We start from the raw sequence: 19,963 nt of genomic DNA on the forward strand, positions 1-19,963 counted from the left end.
TTTATTTATTTTTTTAAATTCCTTTTTTACACATGGTACTCGTGTCACAACTGTGAATTTTTTTTTCTCTCGTTTTATCTGTGTACGTCACAGTCATTTGGGGAGGGGGGGTGGGAGGGGTTTGATGTTAAATTATGATGACTCCATTACATTGTTGTTGGGTTTTGTTGTTGTTGTTGTTGTTATTGTTTTGAACATTTTCAATAAATAAATTGTAAAATAGAGTCCCATTCATTTTGCACTCGCCTGCGATCACCCCCAGTGAAACTCTGGTGGAACTGCAACCAAATTCGGTACAATGGAGCTAAATAGGGAGTGAAATGGCTCTCTGTAGACTGGCTCTGGTGGTATCAATCTTCTTATCTAACTGTCAAGACAGTGAATGATTTCCCCCAGTGTCAAACTTTTCCTTTAAGTAGTAACTCTGTGCGGCTCACACCACATCTCCAAAAATAGGTTTTCTTAATGGCTATGCATTATTTTGCCTAGATTTACTGCTATAGGCCTATATCTGCAATGTAAGAGCAATCTTTTTTTCTCACATCAAATGTAACTTCTGTGTTATTATTGAATGGTAAAATTGAAAATCGTTTTTTAAGTCTGTATAATCCAGAGACAACTGGTCAGAGGTTACCGTTTCGTGATTACATCGTGAAGTGAAGTGAGAGGTTCGAAAAGTAAATATCACTTAATTATTCTGAGTTTCAGCATAGAAAGAAATCTGTTTTCCGAGGCTCTTCTAATTGAGTTCTGTAAGGACGTTCAGAAATAGGCTATTGATGGACTTTCTCCTGCAGTGTATATATACTGAGGATTATAGCTTATTGTATTGTGGGTACCCTTGATAAGTTCAGAGTCAGGTGGCCATATAAATGAGCCTCTCTCCTTCTAAAGCACATACCATTAGATCATTGCTTTCCATCTGCTTGACAGATGTTGTTTGCCAGATATGATTAATTTTGCATCTAGGTCAGCACAAGCTTTGTACATCAACCACACGATAACATGAAAATTACTTTAAAAAAGGGAGTCAAATGGATACAAAGTATTTCTTCTACCTTAATTGAGCTAAGTGTTTCAAATGAAGTATTGCTCCTTATCTCAAGTTATGTCTGATTATTCAGACCATATACTATATTATATATATATATATATATATATGTGTATTAGAAATATAGTGGAGTGCAGAGTAAAGCTTAAAACGGAAATAGACAGAGATGCACAGGTTGACAGATTGTGGGAGACAGGTGCAGAGAAGCAGTCAATCTTAGCTGCATTCAAGATTTCAGAATAGCACACACTTGAAGGTGACAGTCTTTAAGTTTCATGTTAATCCAAAAAACAGATGACACAACAACTCTAATGTCTATAATCTGCATGAAACCCAAATCTTTAATACATAAACTGTGCAAAGCTCTTTGTGTTTACTTAGACAAACTGAAATCTTTCAGAGAGATCTAATTCCAGTGGAAGAACAGAAGCAGGATAATCTTTAGCTGCGGAAGCTTTTATGATCAATGTGTGTGTTCCGGAGGATCTTGTATCAAATGCAGCTCTGTGCACAGGAGGACAAGAATAGAAATACAGTTTTGCTTCAATGCTCATATGATGTCTTTCTCAGCAGCGCTGCAGGAGTGGAGAGGCAGAGTCTAAATCCAGATTGCAGTGATTAGACATTATTGGAGTGTGTCTGTGATGTGAGTTCAAGAACTGCAGCATTTTCTACTCATTTAGAGGAACGTGTCTGTCTGAAATGTCTAAGGCCAGTGTTGTCAGGGTGGGTATTGTTAGTAAGGCACACTATTGTTGTCACAGCAAAATGGACCATAAATATGGCTGATCGAACCTGATGTACTGTGCGTATGACAATCCAACACATTCTCACTCCCAGTACATCAAAAAGCATCTAGCCTTTTGGCGACAAGCACGGATTGGATCACCCTATAGAGTGTGATCTTCAGAATAGGTTTTCTGGCTTTGCTCTGATTAACTTTTGAAGGATCTACTTGCAAAAACAAATTTTGATTGGAGTTTATTCATTGATTTTAGTTCAAATCTATTGATCAGATGTCACAAATGTGTATACAGAAATACAGATAGATAGTAGTAGAGAAGTGGCAAAACAAAAGACATACAAGTAAAATAAACTTCTAGGTTTTCATTCAGAATAAGGTATTCAGCAAGTTTGATTCAGTAAAGTAAATCAAGACCCTGATCAGTGATTCAGTAGCATCTGATACCTGCGTCTAAAAGAGGTATTGTATTCACAAAGACTTTCCACAGAGGCAGACAGATTACCTTCAGTGAGAAGTTACTAAAACCTAGGAGCAAATAGATTGCTATTACTACAATCAATACCCATTTTCACAGTTTAATCTGATTTATAGACTTCCTCTTGGAGCCTCATCCATCACCGTCAAAAGCCAGTTAAATTGAAATGGATAAAATGCCACAATATGTACATATGTACAAGTAAAGTACAGTGAGAGCCCAGGTGCTCAGGCAGTGAGCTGTATGACTTTATAAAATATGTGTTTTTGATTCAGTTGACTGGCAGAAAGCTAAACTATGCAATATTAAGGCTCATTGTTTTAACTGCTTAAAACAAAGTGACTATTAATGACCTGCAGTTTAAACTGGGGAAACAAAAAATAGCATTCATGCAAGTAAAGGTTTTAAAGCTGCACTACAGTAATTTGTATGTCCATATTAACAATCAATCAAAAGATTATGTGAAATATGTCACTTGTAGTGCTGAACCCACAGAAAATCATCACCTGACTCAACCTGTCATCACCTGACATTTCACCTTCTTTTTAGCTCATTGTTTTGGTTTTCCAACTTGCAACTTAACTGTAGTAAACAGCATTGTTTACGGCCACAGCAGGCAGCTGTTTTCAGCTAAAAAGCCCCAAAATCCTACTGTACGCTACTTGCCAAGCCCTGAACAGCAAACAGACAAAGTTAGCTAATGAGCCAGGTATTTCTCTCATGAGTTGGTGGAGATGAAAACAGAGGTAAAAGAAGAGGAATGTTAATGTTCACAGGTGGCCAGTAACATGACTCCAGTGAATGCTAATGTCTCTAACTGCTGGATACTGAATTTGCTAACATCAAATGAATTACCATATCAACTTTATAAATTAATCATAATAATTATATACAGTATATAATTGATTCAGCAACTTTAACTGGAACTGAACTTGCAAGAAATCAAATTATTACAAACTAAAATGAGTTTCTTGGGTCTCTATGTTTTTATTTATGTTTTACACTTTATCTCTTCTTATACCTGTACTTAAAATACTTGTACATATTGTTAAACTGTATTTTACACTCTGAAAACCCCAATAAAAAAGATAGAGAAAAAAGTAGACTGTAACATATGCCAACTCCTTATATCCTTATATCCCATTTTCACAGCAGAAAACACGACCATGTTTGGAAAACATTCTAATCTTGAACACTGCTGTCTAAAACTGTTCCTGTACATCTGTCTAGTGCGTCAAAAAGTCCTTCAATAGGAGTCGGGAATCTATCTCGTCTACAGATTGGTTCAGGCTCCAACCTTAGGTTTTGGACAAACTGACCTTTGCATATCTCTACAGGCGCCTGTGCGTCGCTGCCATCTGCTTGTAGTAGAGAATACACAGGGTCATACCCTTTTCAGCTGTCTTTAAACTGGAGGACTGTTTCAAGAAATATCTTTAGGAGGCACATGTTTCGAAGGCATATTTAAGGATTTACTTATAATTAAAATTTACTCAATAGATGAACAATCATGGTTAAGAAATCATGGTCTATGTAATTTTTATTCTATAAATCACAGAATAAAACTGCATTATGTCAGTTGTAGTCAGTAGTTATGAATCCATTTTTACATTTATTATTGGCATTTCTAAGTTTTCTTTTACAGTATCCTATTTAAAATACATGTTAGTGTCCTACATTTATGTTTGACTAATTGAAAGTATTTAATAGTAATTGTATGTGTGTGTTTGAAATTATATTCTGGGAATGTTTTACACTATATTATTAATACCAGTAACCGGTTTACTTGCAGAACTGTAAGAAATCTCCTGTACTGGAACAGGTCTGCCTGGGTGAGATTAGAGATGATTTACCCCTCACTTTCAACCTTTTCATTATGACTTCAGGCCTCCCCATTAGCTTCATTTCCACTACAGCAAATCCCTTATCCACCATTACACTCTTTCACCTCACATACAGCACGGACAGATATGCACAAAAACAAATAGATTTGTCAGCTTGTTCATTTGCATAGGTCAAAGCATTCAAGCGTGACATAAAAAGGGCAAAGATTAGAGTTACATCTGCATCTGCGGGCAATTACATCCTGTCAGGTCTTTTCAGCTAATGTGCTCACCTATGGTTCGATGCCTGGGGATATCTGAGAATATGCAGATACAAACTTGTAGCCATAGCAACGCAGTTACAAGTCAAATTCACTGGCACAGAAAACAATTAACAGTGATTTATCCACATGTGAAGCATTTTGGCTTTTTTCACACTCACACGCATTGTTCTTTTAAATCTTTTAAAGTTTTTTGCTTAAAGCCTCTTGCTTCTAACACTGTTGTCTTTCTCTAGATTGTAAATGAAGAGTCATTTAATCTTTGGCAGGGTTTATGTTTAATTTCAACTGAGAAGAATAGCTGCATGGACTATTCCCACGTTTTGTTTCTGTGTGTTGTCCCATACGCCCTGCAGGTACTGACTATTTCCTCAGCTACCTGTGGCTCACCTGCAGGAGAGGGAACAGAGAAAACCTCCTCTCTGCCGGATCCTGAGGGGCGTTCAGATATTCTCACGTCTGACAAGCTGCTTTCTTTTGCCATATGGTATTCACATTTCAACTGATTCCCCTGATCATACCAAGACTTCTGCCAGGAATATATTCCTCAATGTTTTATGTCTCTGTGTCAGGAGCAAAAAATAATGACAAAACATGATAAGTTGCCTCTCAGAACTTTTTTTCCCACAAGAGACAAAAATATGAATTATAGAGGTAGAGAGAGAAACAGAAACACAGGGGGGAGAGGGAGAAAGAGAGCGAGAGAGAGCGAGAGAGGTGGGGGGCGACGTCGATTTTATTTTAGGAATAATTGAACATTTTGAGAAATACGTGTATTTGATTTTTGTCGAGAGTTAGACAAGATCTATACCACTCCCATATCGGTACGCTAAATATGAAGCTACCGTAACAAACAAGTTGGAAACATTAGTATTGAAACACAAAAGACAAAAGTTGGAAAAATAAAACACAGGCATAAAAAAAAAAAAAAACACTTGTTTTTTTGCATTCTGATGTGTATTTCGATGACAATCTTCTGTTTTATTCTTCACCTCACTCTTCATGTTTTGTTTAGCGACAGAGGTTTTCAGTTTCAAATCTGTCACCATTTTGATGTGGAGGGTAGAGGTGTGAGGGGAAAGGGGAGAGGAGAGCGTGATTTCAATATAATCTGCATACTAAGGAGAGAATATCTCACTTCCTGAATCTGCTGTCTGTTCTGAAGCCAAAGCATTTGGCATCACCATACAGCAATGACTTCAATGAGTACACCTGGAACTCCCAAACCGGAAGTAACGCTGAAAACACCAAGCAGCGGCGGAGTGCTCACCGCAATATGTAAATAAATTTGTGCTAAGCTAAGCTGACCAACTGCTGACTACGTACATTTATAAGAATGGTATCAATCTTCTTAACCAACTATTGCTAAAGCTCACTAACTGGACTTTAATGCCATCCATACTATGTGAGCTACGGTCAAGCTTTAAATTACAGCCTGTAAATTACATTGTGTACATACAGAGTACCATTGAAATACCTACTGAGTGGGTGCCTGGGTAGCTCACCTGTTAAAGCGCACGCCCATATATAGAGGCTTAGTCCTCAATGCAGCGGCCGCAGGTTCGGTTCTGACCTGTGGCCCTTTGCTGCATGTCATTCCCCCTCTCTCTCCCATTTCTAAGCTGTCCTGTCAGAAATAAAGGCCTAAAAATGCCCCAAAAAAAGAAATACATAATAAGTACCTACTGGTAGGTACGAGTAGAGAAGTACAGGGAATAAGGGTGTAACCAATTTGCCTTTAGGAGGGACCTAGAAATAAATTGCCATGTAAATAGTTTTATTTGACCTAGCCTATATGTCCTTCAACAATAGTTATGTCATGAAAAGGAGCCACCCTATGTCTGGCAGTAGATTTAGTTTTAATTGTCAGATGGATTTTGTGTTGGATTTCAAAACTACATTTAACATTTAAAAATAAAGCACACAAAAATACATCATTACAAATTGCTCATATGAATAAAATGTTCAGACAAAAGATGTGCCTGTCAGTCTTTAATTCTCATATCAAAGCAAATGACTGTAATTTTGCTAATGCTAGATCTCAAAAGGGAAGACATAACATACATATTATCACCCCGGCTTCATCCAAATCAGGCCAGCATTTTTCTGAGATATTGTACGTGACTAATGTTCACACAGAGACTGTTCCATCACTCTGATACAGTTGGATGTATATTTTACTCCATATTACAGGGAATATAATCTCGGCAGTGTACTTCGTGCCAACCTTAAAATATATCAATATTTCAAATCATTTTCTGGCACAAGATGATGTGGTAAATCAACAAGGGTAATACATGTATGTATGATAATTGAATATTAAACAAATGTACACACACAGATTCCCTATCTACAGTCATTTTAAAGCTGAAAGCTAATGTTTGGAACGAGTACCAGCAGGCAAACAGGATGAGTGGTCAACTAAAAGAGGATGTCAGTAATATGCATGGGAATACTGTTTTGTTGAATTGCTTTCATTCAAAGGTTTGAGCATGCAGAGGCGCTCACATTGCATATATTAAGACGTGTCAGTGAGGGAGGTCCTTTTGATGAAAGTGGGTTTCCATGTTTATTTAATGCCATGGTTTGCAGAGCTCTGCTTGAATTTGGATGGTAATGAGGACTGGCATGTTGAAAACAGGCTGTGCCACTCGTCTCCTCCCCAGGTGCACACAACAGTCAGAGCAGAAATCAGCCCGTTTCTCAACTCCTGTCCCTGTATTTGTCATTACAAACTGAGGGCATCACTTCCATGACTCAGTCATTTCTAAATGCTGTGTGTGCATGTAGATCAGTCTGTGTTGTTAAAAAAAAGTTCCCCTTTAAAGGCCAAATGTATGGTGGCCCTGAGAGTTCAACACAGAATATTGCACAGCAAATATCTATGGTGTACATAGTGTTCAGGCTAATAAAGCCTGTCATGCTACGGCATGTTTACACGCGGAGACACATATAAGTCACAAGTAACTATCAGCTACAAACCACGACTCGTGTGCATGGGTATGTTCATCATTTTTGAATGTCCCCTGGAAACTTGTTTTATAACTCAGTTCTGTTTAGTTCTCTGCAATTTGTAGCATTTCTGTATTTGGTTGCGTTTTCTGACTTTGCACTGCATTTTGTTATGCTGTATTATGTGTTGTCAAACTGGTGAAAAGGTTTTGCACATTTGCTTGTGTTTTGTCTATTTGCACGTGTTTTCTTTAGTGGCAGTGCATTGAACTCTCAGGGCCACTGCACTCACCAAAAATCTATTTGGCATTGATAGCAGATTCAAGTACTTTTGAATTAAATGATAGGGCGACCCTTGATTAAAGATTTGAATCACAAAATATGCCACAACAAAAGAAAAAAAAGCACATGCACTCAATAGTTTACATCAGTTATTTTACTGTTATATATTACAAATAATCAAAATATTTACATTTAGAAAATAATCTATAATTTTTTAGATTTATTCCAACGTTTCCCCACAACTGTACAGTATAATAAACCTACAAACCTGAGAAACTAAAATAAAGTAATTACAGCAGGGACAGGTTTCGGAAAGCTTGCTACACAGTAGCAATTATGAACAAAGTACAAAAACATATTGGACCCATTACATCTTTTAAGTCAACGAAAATCTGACTGTACTGTATTTACCACAAAATATACTAAATATACTACCTTGTCAAATCTGCAAAATATCCGCCAACTGTGGCTGATCGTGTAAGCAAAATAAAATGTTTAACATTTACGATGTGATGTCGACTTGAGCTAACCAGAGGACATCGTGGTGCTCAAAATGATGGTGTTCAACCATGCACCGCTCTTCTGTCGGACTCCTGCTTCTTATCCTTTCACACGCGTGCACACAAAAGAAACAACTCCATCTATTCACTCCAGTGTTACCTTCAGCAGTCAATCATAAGGTGCTGCTAAACATCACGTTTGTGATGAACCATTTTTGTCCAGTGCATTTCTGCAGAGCCAGTTGGTAGCCAAACTCATTGTCGCTGCTTGCTACAAGCTCTAGGCATCTCTTTGATTTCCTGTTCTGAATGGATCCTCCCTGAAAAGATAAAAAAGGAGGCTGGTGAAAATTGTCTCCTTTAAACCCACACTGTTGTGAATGGATACGGATGTGTGCTGCTGAATCGCCCGAAGTGTTTTGGTTGAATCACACTACCATCCTCGTTGGGTCCCACCAGATAGCATCAACATGGTTTCAAGGCAAAAACAACATTGCAATTGCCAGTGTAGTCATTAGCGTTCTTCCAAGCAAGGGCCAAGATTTTGTAAGAATAAACAGAAAAAAAAAGAAACAAAGACAATACAGACAAAAACACCTGGTATCGAGGTGGAAGAGAAATAAAAAAAGGCATGAAAGACACAAAAATCTTGTAGTTTCAGAGCCATTACAACGTTGTTTAAATCAATCATTTAATGTATTGGCAGGTGAGAAATCTGCCTGCAGGATTAGCAAAATCTTTAGTGCAAAAAGAAATTCTAGTCCAACAATTTACAAACTTTAATAAGACAGCTGTTGCCAGAGCTGAACAGAGTGAGCACAGGCACTTCTAAAATACTCCAGCTGTTTTTTCTCATTACAGTGTCAGGGCAGATCAGGGCAAGTGACTGAAGAGGAGGCCTTCAACAGTCAATACAGTGTGGAGAAAGCTGCAAGGAAAATACTCTTGTCAATACTATTATCAGTTTGGCTTGTATGTGATCCAAGAGACATTTTATTTTATAGATAACAGATTGGTAATAACTGCTAAAAGTGGGCATTTATGGACCACTATATAGTAGTGTCCTGAGCCAGCCCATAAAAGCAGTAAATGGGGCAATCAAGGCTTTTTGTAAACTTAAAGGAACATGCCGACTTATTGGGACTTTAGCTTATTCACCGTATCCCCCAGAGTTAGATAAGTCCATACATACCCTTCTCATCTCCGTGCGTGGCAACTTTGTCTGATGCACCCACCGCTAGCCTCGCTTAGCCCAGATCCTGGAGGTAACCGGCTCCATCTAGCCTACTGCTCCCAATAAGTGACAAAATAACACCAACATTTTCCTATTTACATGTTGTGATTTGTATAGTTACAGCGTGTACAAATAACAAGGTCACATGAGACACAGCCATCTTCTAACCGTATACATACTGGGAACTGAGTGAACTCCAGGCGAACTCTTTGCTCCTCACCACAGGGCTTACCTGTGCTGCGAGCAAATCACTCGGCCCAAGTAGCAGAAGTAGCAGTGCTTCGCCTTCTGAGAATATAGTTCCCAGTATGTATACGGTTAGAAGATGGCTGTATCTCATGTGACCTTTTTATTTGTACACACTGTGACTATACAAATCACAACATGTAAATAGGAAAATGTTGGCGTTATTTTGTCACTTATTGGGAGCAGTAGGCTAGATGGAGCCGGTTACCTCCAGGATCTGGGCTAAGCTAGGCTAGTGGTGGGGGCGTCAGACAGAGTTACAACACGCATGGAGATGAGAAGGGTATGGACTTATCTAAGTCCCAATAAGTTGGCGTGTTCCTTTAAGAGTATCAGCTACATAAAGCCACATTGGTTTCAAATTCTCACTCTAGGTTACACCAGCTTTCAGATGAGTTGCTAACTGCAGATATTAAAAAAAGTATTATATTATATGATGTGATAGTACTTTAACCATCTCCATGACAACTGATCATCTCCATTTGCAGAGGAAGGCCACAAGTTGGTAACAACATTACCATTATTTTGTGAAGCTGCTGTTTGCAGGGTCAACAATGAACCTTCAAGCTCAATCATTATGTAAGATAACATGAAACAGAACATATTGTGTTTATTTTTATTTCTGTCTTTTAGGTGTAAAATGTTGAGCATTGAGTAGTACTCAACACTGTCACACACCAAAAAAAACAATTTAGACATTTTGAGGCAGACACAAGCTCCATGGCCAAGTTTTTCAAGGCTGGATCAGATCCTGGCAGTGTGCACTGCAGGAGAGCCCCTGAGCCTTAGGGCTTATAAAGAAACACCAAAAACCACCTGTTTAAGCCCGATTCAGAAACAGCCTCATACTCTTGGTTGATGCATACTTGGACCCCAGCATACCTCCTTGTGTTTTAGTTATTACTGTTGTTGTTAAAGGAACACGCCAACTTATTGGGACTTTAGCTTATTCACCGTAACCCCCAGAGTTAGATAAGTCCACACATACCCTTCTCATCTCCGTGCGCGTTGTAGCTCTTTCCGACGGCTCCACCGGTAGCTTAGCCTAGCACGGATCCTGAAGATAATTGGTTCCAACTAGCCTACTGCTCTGAATAAGTGACAAAATAACGCCAACATGTTCCTATTTACATGTTGTGATTTGTATGGTCACACGGTGTACAAATAACAAGGCCACATGAGACACAGACATCTTCTAACCGTACATAAACTGGGAACTATATTCTCAGAAAGGCGAAGCACTGCTACTTCGCCTACTTGGGCGGAGTGATATGCTTGCACCTGAGAAGCACCGGACAGAGTAGAAATACTTCGCTTTTCTGAGACTATAGTTCCCAGTTTGTATACGGTTAGAAGATGTCTGTGTCTCATGTGACCTTGTTATTTGTACACACTGTGACTATACAAATCACAACATGTAAATAGGAACATGTTGGTGTTATTTTGTCACTTATTCAGAGCAGTAAGCTAGTTGGAACCGATCACCTTCAGGATCCGTGCTAGGCTAAGCTACCGGTGGAGCCGTCGGAAAGAGCTACAACGCACACGGAGATGAGAAGGGTATGTGTGGACTTATCTAACTCTGGGGGTTACGGTGAATAAGCTAAAGTCCCAATAAGTTGGCGTGGTCCTTTAATGTAAAATATTTTTTTTGTAAAATGTTAGTTTTTAGCCTGACCAGGACACTCCTTCATGGATGGTGTTACGGACTGAGTGACCCACAGCAGCTAATGTTTTGTATGCTAATAAACTATAGTATATATAATACTAGACAAAACCAAGTATCATCTAATAGTCTTATGCTACAATATATTTCAAATACAGAATGACTGCAGAATCCAAAAGGCACTTCAAAGATTATTTCATTTAGAGCATAGGTTCTTTTCCTGATATATCATGTTTTAGACAAAGAAGCTTTGGTAGCAGCTGCTAAGAGCAGTTAACATTAGTTAGTTTTGTAAGTTGACTTACAACCTGTACAGCTGCAAGTTCTCTGTATAGCATCTTCATGCTGCTTATAAAATCAGCCTCCAGGAGTTGGCTAATGAATGTATATGTTAACAGTGAGCATGTAGCATGTGGGAAGGTTGTTATTTTGTTTAGGGTGCTAGGGTCTATGGTTTTCATTATTTATATTCTACTATGCTTTATAGGCCTACAGAACAATCGGTATTTGTTACAGAAAAATAAAAAAGCATCACCCACACATATCCACAAAACACACAAGCAGAACAAACCATACAGTCCCCCACCCACCAAACTTGTGCTTGCTTTTCTAATCAGCACCAACACATGAAGAATCTTTACATGCAAGCATGTATTTCATTTCTTTCCCAAATCAAGGCTTATCAACATCACTCCTTCGTGGATAAAGGAGGTCTTTACAGTGGATGAGATTAAATTAATCTTTTGTAAATCAGGTTTTCTGCAACATTTGAATTAAGATAAAACAAAAACAAAATCACAATATGGACTGCAATATCCAAATCGCAGGAGGCGCAATACTTGTTCAAGGCAAAATATGTTTAAAAGCACCATTCTGAATAAGTAGCGTGGTGCTGCAGAGATGTCCCGGCCCACAAATCGTATTCTACAGAGTTAAGTCAATGAAAATGAGAATAATGATGCAAAAATTATCATTCCCTCCAATATAGTGACTCATTGCAATATCAGTCAAAATAATCGCAATTAGATATTTATTCTAAATGATTACTAGTGCACTGTTCTCCAAAGTTGCTATGGCTGCCTCAAGGCAAATCTATTTCAGTCTGAGCTTGACACTTTGCATGTGTGCAGTCAAAACTGTGTCAATAATTGATGCCGTATTTCAGAGACTTGATACTCTCCAACCTTGCTGATATGTCCCCATCCTGCTTACTAAATTATACAAAAGGTAACTAAAGTAACCACTTAAACTTCTGTGTGAGAATATGTGACATATGAGCTTAAGCACATAAAACCTTTTCTCACTTTGTGTCAATTGCTTTGTAAAACCAAATAGATACACCTATAGCAGCAGTCCAGCACTGAACTATTGTACTCTGTGTGTCTAATATGAAGCACATTTGAGATTTTATACATATTTGGCTGAAAGGGAACAAAGAGGAACAAAATCTATAATTAACAATGGACTCACAGCATGGCACACAACAATATGAGGTCTTTTGAGCCCAAATCAAAGCATACAGTAAATCCATTCCACCCACTGTCATGGGCCATGTTGAGCAGGTGGCTGCTTGTTCTGTTAAAACAAAGTTTGCAAGCACAGCTAATGAAGAAAGACAATCATTAAGTTTCAAGACTCATCTAAATGAACTGAGTCAAACAGTAAATTAAACCATTGGCATGGTTAAAAGCTACCACATTTGGTTTCTCCTGTCACATTCAACAAAATACCTTAATGAGGCTGAATAGAAACTGAAAATATAATGTTGTGCTTTCTGAAGATGTGTGGCGGCTGTGTTCATGGGTCGTCACCTGAGTGAAGAGCCAGTGGAGCTTCATGCGTTTGGCTGCGGCATAGCTGCACTCGATGAGGCGCGGCCTGCTATTCACGTCGACCAGGCACTTGTTGTCGTCGTCATCAACGGTGGGACTAAGGAGCCCAATGTGGAGCTGCTGAGTACTGGTGTAGTAAACATTCTGCAAGAAACAACACATAAAACAAAGTGCATAGTGCTGTAATATAGGTTCAGACAGCTGTGGTTGGCATTTAGATAAAAGTCCCTCTGGATCTGTATATGACTATACAGGTAATAAACTATGCAGTCTTTGCGTATGAAAGAGACATTTACATACACTAAATATGTATATTTATACAGCTATGAATGGAGGACAAAGAAAGACAAGGCAAGGCACACAAAAGAAGCTCATTATTAATTCAGGAATGGGGAGAAAACCCAAATAATGTTACCCCCTCTGATAGCCTTTTTCACAGCAGCCTTTTTGCTCATATTCAGCTGACAAAAACTGAAAATCATTTGCAGGAATAAAGCAGGAGAAGAATGCTCTGTACTCAAAGAGAAAAAGGCATAGTGGTATAAGCATGAGACAGAGAGAGTGAGAGAAAGTAAAAAGAGAGAGGGAAATTGCGGATTGCATTTACAGACAGACAGAGCGGTGCTCAGAGTATGTGAATTTACTCCAGTGCTGTACTTAAGTACAATTCAGCTATCATTTATTTTACATACTTCCCATAACATATATATTATAAGCTTATGAAAACAATGCATTGTTAAAGATAGCTTCCAACTGGTTTGGCTCATGTTCTTAAAGCTTTGTTTCCCCTATTCATTTTCTACTGACCCCTCAGATTTATTTGGGCCCAACCCCTTGGTTGGTTGGACTCAAGTATCACACTATACTATTTAACATTGTTAAAATTAGCTCCACCTTGACCAGCAACAACAGTAAAATGCACATCAAAGTATTAATCTAATATTTCATATATAATAATTCAGCAGTGGCGGTGCCTTGACTGATGCAGAGTTCTTTATATTTTTATATTTGACATACAGTGTGTAGTTTATTTTAGTACTTTTGCTTAAGTAAAGGATCTATGTACACCTGCTACTAGCAGCTTAAAACAAACAAATGAACAAAAACTAAATGGAAGGGAGGCAACAAATGACAAAGATGCGTAACAAGAGAACAGGGGAGTTAGATCCATATCAGAGCAAACAATTACTGTAAACAGTGACTCTGTCTGTAAAAGTCTATACATTTCATCAGCACCTTCATTAGCAGTCAGAGATATTTTCTTTCTTTTAAACAAAAAATTCAGGGCCATTTTTGCTTATTCTGCAGCTTGTTTTAACCGTTACCCCGATGCTTCTTTTAATCTACTCTTATTTGTCTCATATTGCCCAAACAGCCTCCTGCCTCCTTCACACCAGACGTTAAACAGTCTGACGAGTGTGAATTTTTTGTGCTGCTCATTTTTGGAGCAGTGCAGACTGCCAGGGCCGTACGTGGCTGTGCTTTCTATTGTTGCTGTGCTTAAGTCAGTATGTTTTGTTACTGCTTAAGCTGAAGCGCTGTACTCCATGTTTGCTGACAACATGCTCTTGTAAAGTCAGTCACGTGTTGGATTGTTAGCTTTGTAATACCCTTTCCTTTCATGAGTGGCTGTGCACTTTTCTTTTAGCATGTTGATGTACTGCATTTACTGCAGCACCTCAGATGCAAAGTCTAGCTCTCCCAAAGCAACTCAGCGACATTTTGACTGACTACAGCAAACATTTGCTATGTAAACGTGTCATTATAGAGGCAATCCAGGGTCTAAATCCTCTCAAGGATGTAAAACTGAAACATTAAAATAGAGCAAACTAGATTTGTCTTGCAGAGGAGATGCCTAATCTGATTACTGTAGGAACCCTGGTGCTACTGCAATCCTTTGTTTGAAATGCCTGGATTTATGAGAGATTTATAGCATATAAGAGATTTATAATGAGCACGTTTTAAAGTTATCTAGGTCTCAGAAAGGGCTGTAGAAGTTTTTAAGGGAAAATTATTATTAAGATTACACAAGATTATACAGATTTCTCCTTAATCAGTATTCATTTGCACTGTAGTGCAAATATCAATATAAGGCGTAATGAGTGCGAAACGTCCAATAGATAGAATAGAATGTGAGAAGTCGTATGTTTTAGTCTGTGTTTTAGTGTGTAGTTAGCCTGATGAGGGGGTCAGGACTGACGTATACACATGAGGGGTGTGGTGTTGTTGATCTGATTTAACCCAGCCCACTGGCAGGTGGGAGTGATGAGATTCATTCAGGAGATTCATTCAGAAAAGAAGCAGGACGAGGCAGGCTGACGGCTGCAAACCACACGCTACCACATGAAGAACACTATTGAAGACAAAGATGCTAAAAGACTATTCTCCTTTTCCCACAACACAACTTTGTAAATACACCTTTTAAAACCTGAACTACAACAAAGACAGCAGGGGGGCTGGCCCAGTGACGACGAAGGAGAGGGCGCTGGAAAGAGGATGCTGAGCGGCGGCCTCCGGACGGCTGGAGAGGGTGATGCCAGTAACCATCTTCAGACGTGAACTAACACAGCTGGGTGAGTCAGTTTAACACAGCACAACCCCTCTTAGCTAGTAAAGTATACACTCATCCAGGCCAGTTTAGTCCCATTTTCATGTTAAGCGCAACACGCAGGGAACAGGAGGCTAGCCTTTAGTAGCTGTGTTCCTTTATTCAACCAGCCCGGGTGAGCTTAGCCTTGTAACATCAAGCCTCACTTTATAAGACAGGTTTACAACTGTCACGGCAAGGTTAAATAATCTCTGAAAACAATCTTCTCAGACATTATAGGATCGAGGAATCAATAGGAGCTGGAAGAGGCTGGAGAAAGTAAATGATAATCAAACTATGCTAACATTTGAAGACACTTAAACTCACTATTATTTGGGCTGAAATATGACCTGAACAAGTAGTCCACAGATACGGTTTTAAAGACATTGACAGATGAAAAACAGAAGCAAGTGGTTGAAGAAACCAGAGGTCTATCAGGCTGTGTGTAAGGAAGTAAACCATTGACATTAAAGTGAAGAAAGAGACAGAGACAAATGTTCAAGTACAAGTTATCTTAATCAAAAAAAGGACTTTACACTGTGTTACACTGTGGCATTTTATTCTGAGCTGGACTCAGTTAGGACATGTCAGCCCTAATTTCAGAGGTGTGAAAAATTGGGGAACAGTTTATTATGTATCTAAAAACATCGAGGAGTGTTTCTGTAAAGGGCAAAATAGAAAACCTGATCCTGTTTTATGAGGTAAAGCTACTGAGTTTGATCCAATCTGAAAGCAAAGGGAAAGTTATTTTCTTCAAGATAGAACAGGTTCTTTTGAGTAAGAAAAACCCAAGATGGAAATAAAATATAGAGGTGATATATTAAATCTGGCTTTACGCTGCACGCTGCATGAAACAGTGGTGCGGAGATAGAGGGCTCTAACCTGAGGTGTCATCCCGTGACAGAGATACAGGATGGGGACATTGTCATTGTCGGGCCCCTGGTCCAGACACAGATCATTCTTCAGAGAGTTTTTCAGCTGGTAGACAAAGAAAAACACACACACACACACACACACACACACACACACACACACACACACACACACACACACACACACACAATTAAACAAAATATATGAATTGTGTGGGGGTAAAATCAGTAATACAGTATTTGCATGCACAAACTAACCCAGATATTAGTCATAAGCAGGTGTGTTGATACTCTGTGACCCTGGTATGCCACTTCTTTTATTACATCTTTTGTTATCATTAATATTATATATCTTTATGGCAGGTGCATTTATGTATGTGTGTGAGCATGCATGCATGTGTAATGTTAATGTACCGTTTCAGGAGCAGCACAGCAAATGTTGTACAATGTGCAGGAGCAATAAGGCATCCTATTCTATTCTGTGAGTATTTATGCTACTATGAATAATGCTTTCTAACTTTGAGAATGCACACCTAGCAAGGTGCAGACCAGTGTGAGCTTAAATTCAAGTCCATCACAATTAAAACATGTTGCTCAACTCTTCTCCTGTACACTTTATCAAACAAAAGGTGGACCTCTTTCAAAGGATTCTGTGTTTGATAGACTATATTTGCTCTCAAAACAGGATTTTTTGATTAGACATTTTAGATGTGTTGAAAGCCCTGAAAACCTATTTTTTGAATCAGCTTCTTAGCGACCGTTATTTATTTCAGGGGCCACCTTTATGGTCAACTGCCGAAGCTGACCATTATATTCCAAAACATATATGTTTATTTTTAAAGCAGATTTTAAATTACATTACAAATAATTTAACAATTCGCCCTTATGAAATCCAATTGCGGCACAGCTGTCTTGGAACGCAATAGAGAGACGTGGCGGAATGCCCCGACACTTAAATTCAACTAAAATGTAACTGAACAATCAGTGTTGGACCTACACTCTGTTGAGATGCCTCTCCAAACGCAGAAACCAAGCGCAGTCACACCATAAAACGTTAAGACACGTTGAGAAAAAAGATCAGTATTTTGCCGTAATCCAATGACACGAAAAAAAAAAAGTAATCCACAGCGATCAGTAGATCCACAAAAAGGGTCACGGTGTATCCAGCAAGGCCTATACGAGCGTCACATTCACCAGCCAGCTCCAAACAGGTGAACGAGGCTTCTCCACTTCGCCGTTTAAACAAAGTGGAATAAACATAAAAAAATCCAAATCTACACAAAACCCGCAATCAATTAGTAAGATGACATCAAATTATATTATATTATATTATTATATACATGGCATTTAGGAAACCTTTATTGCAAGGTTGGCACGGCAAGATGTCCAGACTAGTGCAACAGTAATTTTTGTTTTTTTGCGTCCTGCTGCTCCCATCGTCAGCCAGGTAATATTTTTTTACTAAAGCAGTAGTAGTTTTGTGTTATTTAAGATATTTATAAAATATCTGGTCATGCCAGACGTAATTATTCCACACATTTTTTAAACAATGCAATTACCCGTTTCAGCCACCAGGGGGGCAGCTCCCCCTGCCCCCCCAGCAAACTCATGGGTCAGACCCATCTGGTAGCGAAGGAGGGCCGAGACTAAAAGCTACATGAAAAAATATGCACCAAACAAGCCACTTTGAAATGTTGCTGTTTTCATGAATACAAAAGTTGGGTGAACCCCCCCACAGACTAAAAAATATTGGGTGACCCTCCCCTCAACAAAGAATAAAAAGACATGACCCTCCCCTATTTTCCTCCGGTGGTCCATTCCATAAATACCAAACGGTCCCTTACTGTAAATGTTGAGGTCCTACATAAACACACTATTTTGAGATAAAGTTGTAACAGTTTGGGTTATTTCACATGATAGCCACACCCACACTGGGTTTTTGATTCTTAAACTCTTACTAAATAATACCTAAAGCATTTTACTTTTCTTGCTGCTTATTGATTCATAAATATATAATGTTTTAAGATTTCAGAAGAAATATTTGAAGTTTTCAGGGGCTGTAAGATAGACTTTGAAATGACCCAGTTATCCATAAATTCTAAGAGATTTTTTGCTTTGATTTAAAAAATGGATATTCAGCGTTTTACCAATTGATGGGTTAAGATAAAAAAATAAAAATAAAAATAAAAAAAAACATATATATATATATATTTGCTGTTATATTATATATTTTGTATTCATGGTCATTTATATTTGTCTTGTAAATTTCTGTTACAAGAGTAAATATAGTGTTTTGCAATCACAAAAATGACAATACTGTCTTGTATGCTAAGTTTTGATGGTAATCTTTAAGTCACATGAATGATTAATTACATTACATGTCATTTAGCTGACGCTTTTATCCAATTAAGTGCTTTCAACCCTGAAAAGTGCAAACTTCAGACAACAAGTAGTAAGTGCAAGTACATTACATTTAAATAAGCAAAACTACAAAGACCCATATGAAAGTGCAGCTTCAAGAAATATCGAATATATATATAATTTAAAATATATATATATATATATAATAGACTGTATATTTTATAAGGAAACTGAAAACAACCGTAGACACCTTCCTGATGAAGGAAAAATAGCTGTTTGGTGAGGTTAATTACATTTTGTGAACATGGACTATGAATAATGTTAATAATTTCTGTGTGGTGTCCAGTCCACAGATAAAATCATCTACTGCCAAAACACAGTGAGAGTGAGGAAGCTGCATCTACCACCTGCTCTCTTCAACTCTGCACTACATATTTCCTCTACAGACAAAACTGTTATTTAAACATTAATCATTGCCTTCTGCGGTGCTCGCTGTTGATATGAGAATGTATCCACATGGTTGTGAGAGTTGGGACAGGCGTTATAAACCAAAGAAGAGAACGGAGAAAGATCTTTCTATCCCACAGTGATTTACACTGTAGATATTGCTGTAGATTCTACAGCAATGTACCAGCATCAGCCCAGCATATTCTCTGAGATTCACAAAAAGAGAATATAAATATTAAAGGATATTTACAGAAAACTACAGAACAAGCCTGAGTGAGCTGAAACATCTAAAACCTGAATCATTCACTGAATTCTCTTACATTTTTATTTTGCTTTGTAAAAATGTAAATCAGAAGCGTTACGCTTGATGAACATGACTTAGACTTTGAGGCCCAGAAAGTTATTCATGTGCATCATGACAAAGGTCTGCCTGATTGTGAGATACAAACTGCACTGCAGGGAGCTCGAGGGATGGTGGTTTGCGTGGGGAGTGAATTAGGTAAAGATGTCAGATCAGAAGAACGCAGCTAGGAGATGACTCAGCTCCACATTGGCTCAGGAGATAGAAGATGTCTACTTCTATCTGATAATGAGTAAATCCACAGGCAG

At 38.4% G+C, this 19,963-nt stretch overlaps 1 protein-coding gene across 1 annotated transcript in view; it reads right to left on the minus strand.

The window, feature by feature from the left end:
- Positions 1 to 7,745: 7,745 nt before the first annotated feature.
- The window catches only part of galnt18b (UDP-N-acetyl-alpha-D-galactosamine:polypeptide N-acetylgalactosaminyltransferase 18b), a 98,498-nt gene continuing 86,280 nt past the window's right edge, over positions 7,746 to 19,963 (minus strand). Inside the window, exons 9-11 of the mRNA XM_078248347.1 lie at positions 16,557 to 16,652; positions 13,067 to 13,231; positions 7,746 to 8,429 (exon numbers count right to left, since the gene is read on the minus strand). Coding sequence (XP_078104473.1) covers positions 8,283 to 8,429; positions 13,067 to 13,231; positions 16,557 to 16,652 — 408 coding nt within the window. The 3' untranslated portion in view covers positions 7,746 to 8,282. The remainder of the gene's footprint in view (positions 8,430 to 13,066; positions 13,232 to 16,556; positions 16,653 to 19,963) is intronic.

Source organism: Sander vitreus, chromosome 1 (assembly GCF_031162955.1).
Source record: "Sander vitreus isolate 19-12246 chromosome 1, sanVit1, whole genome shotgun sequence".
In the NCBI taxonomy this organism is placed as follows: Eukaryota; Metazoa; Chordata; class Actinopteri; order Perciformes; family Percidae; genus Sander; species Sander vitreus.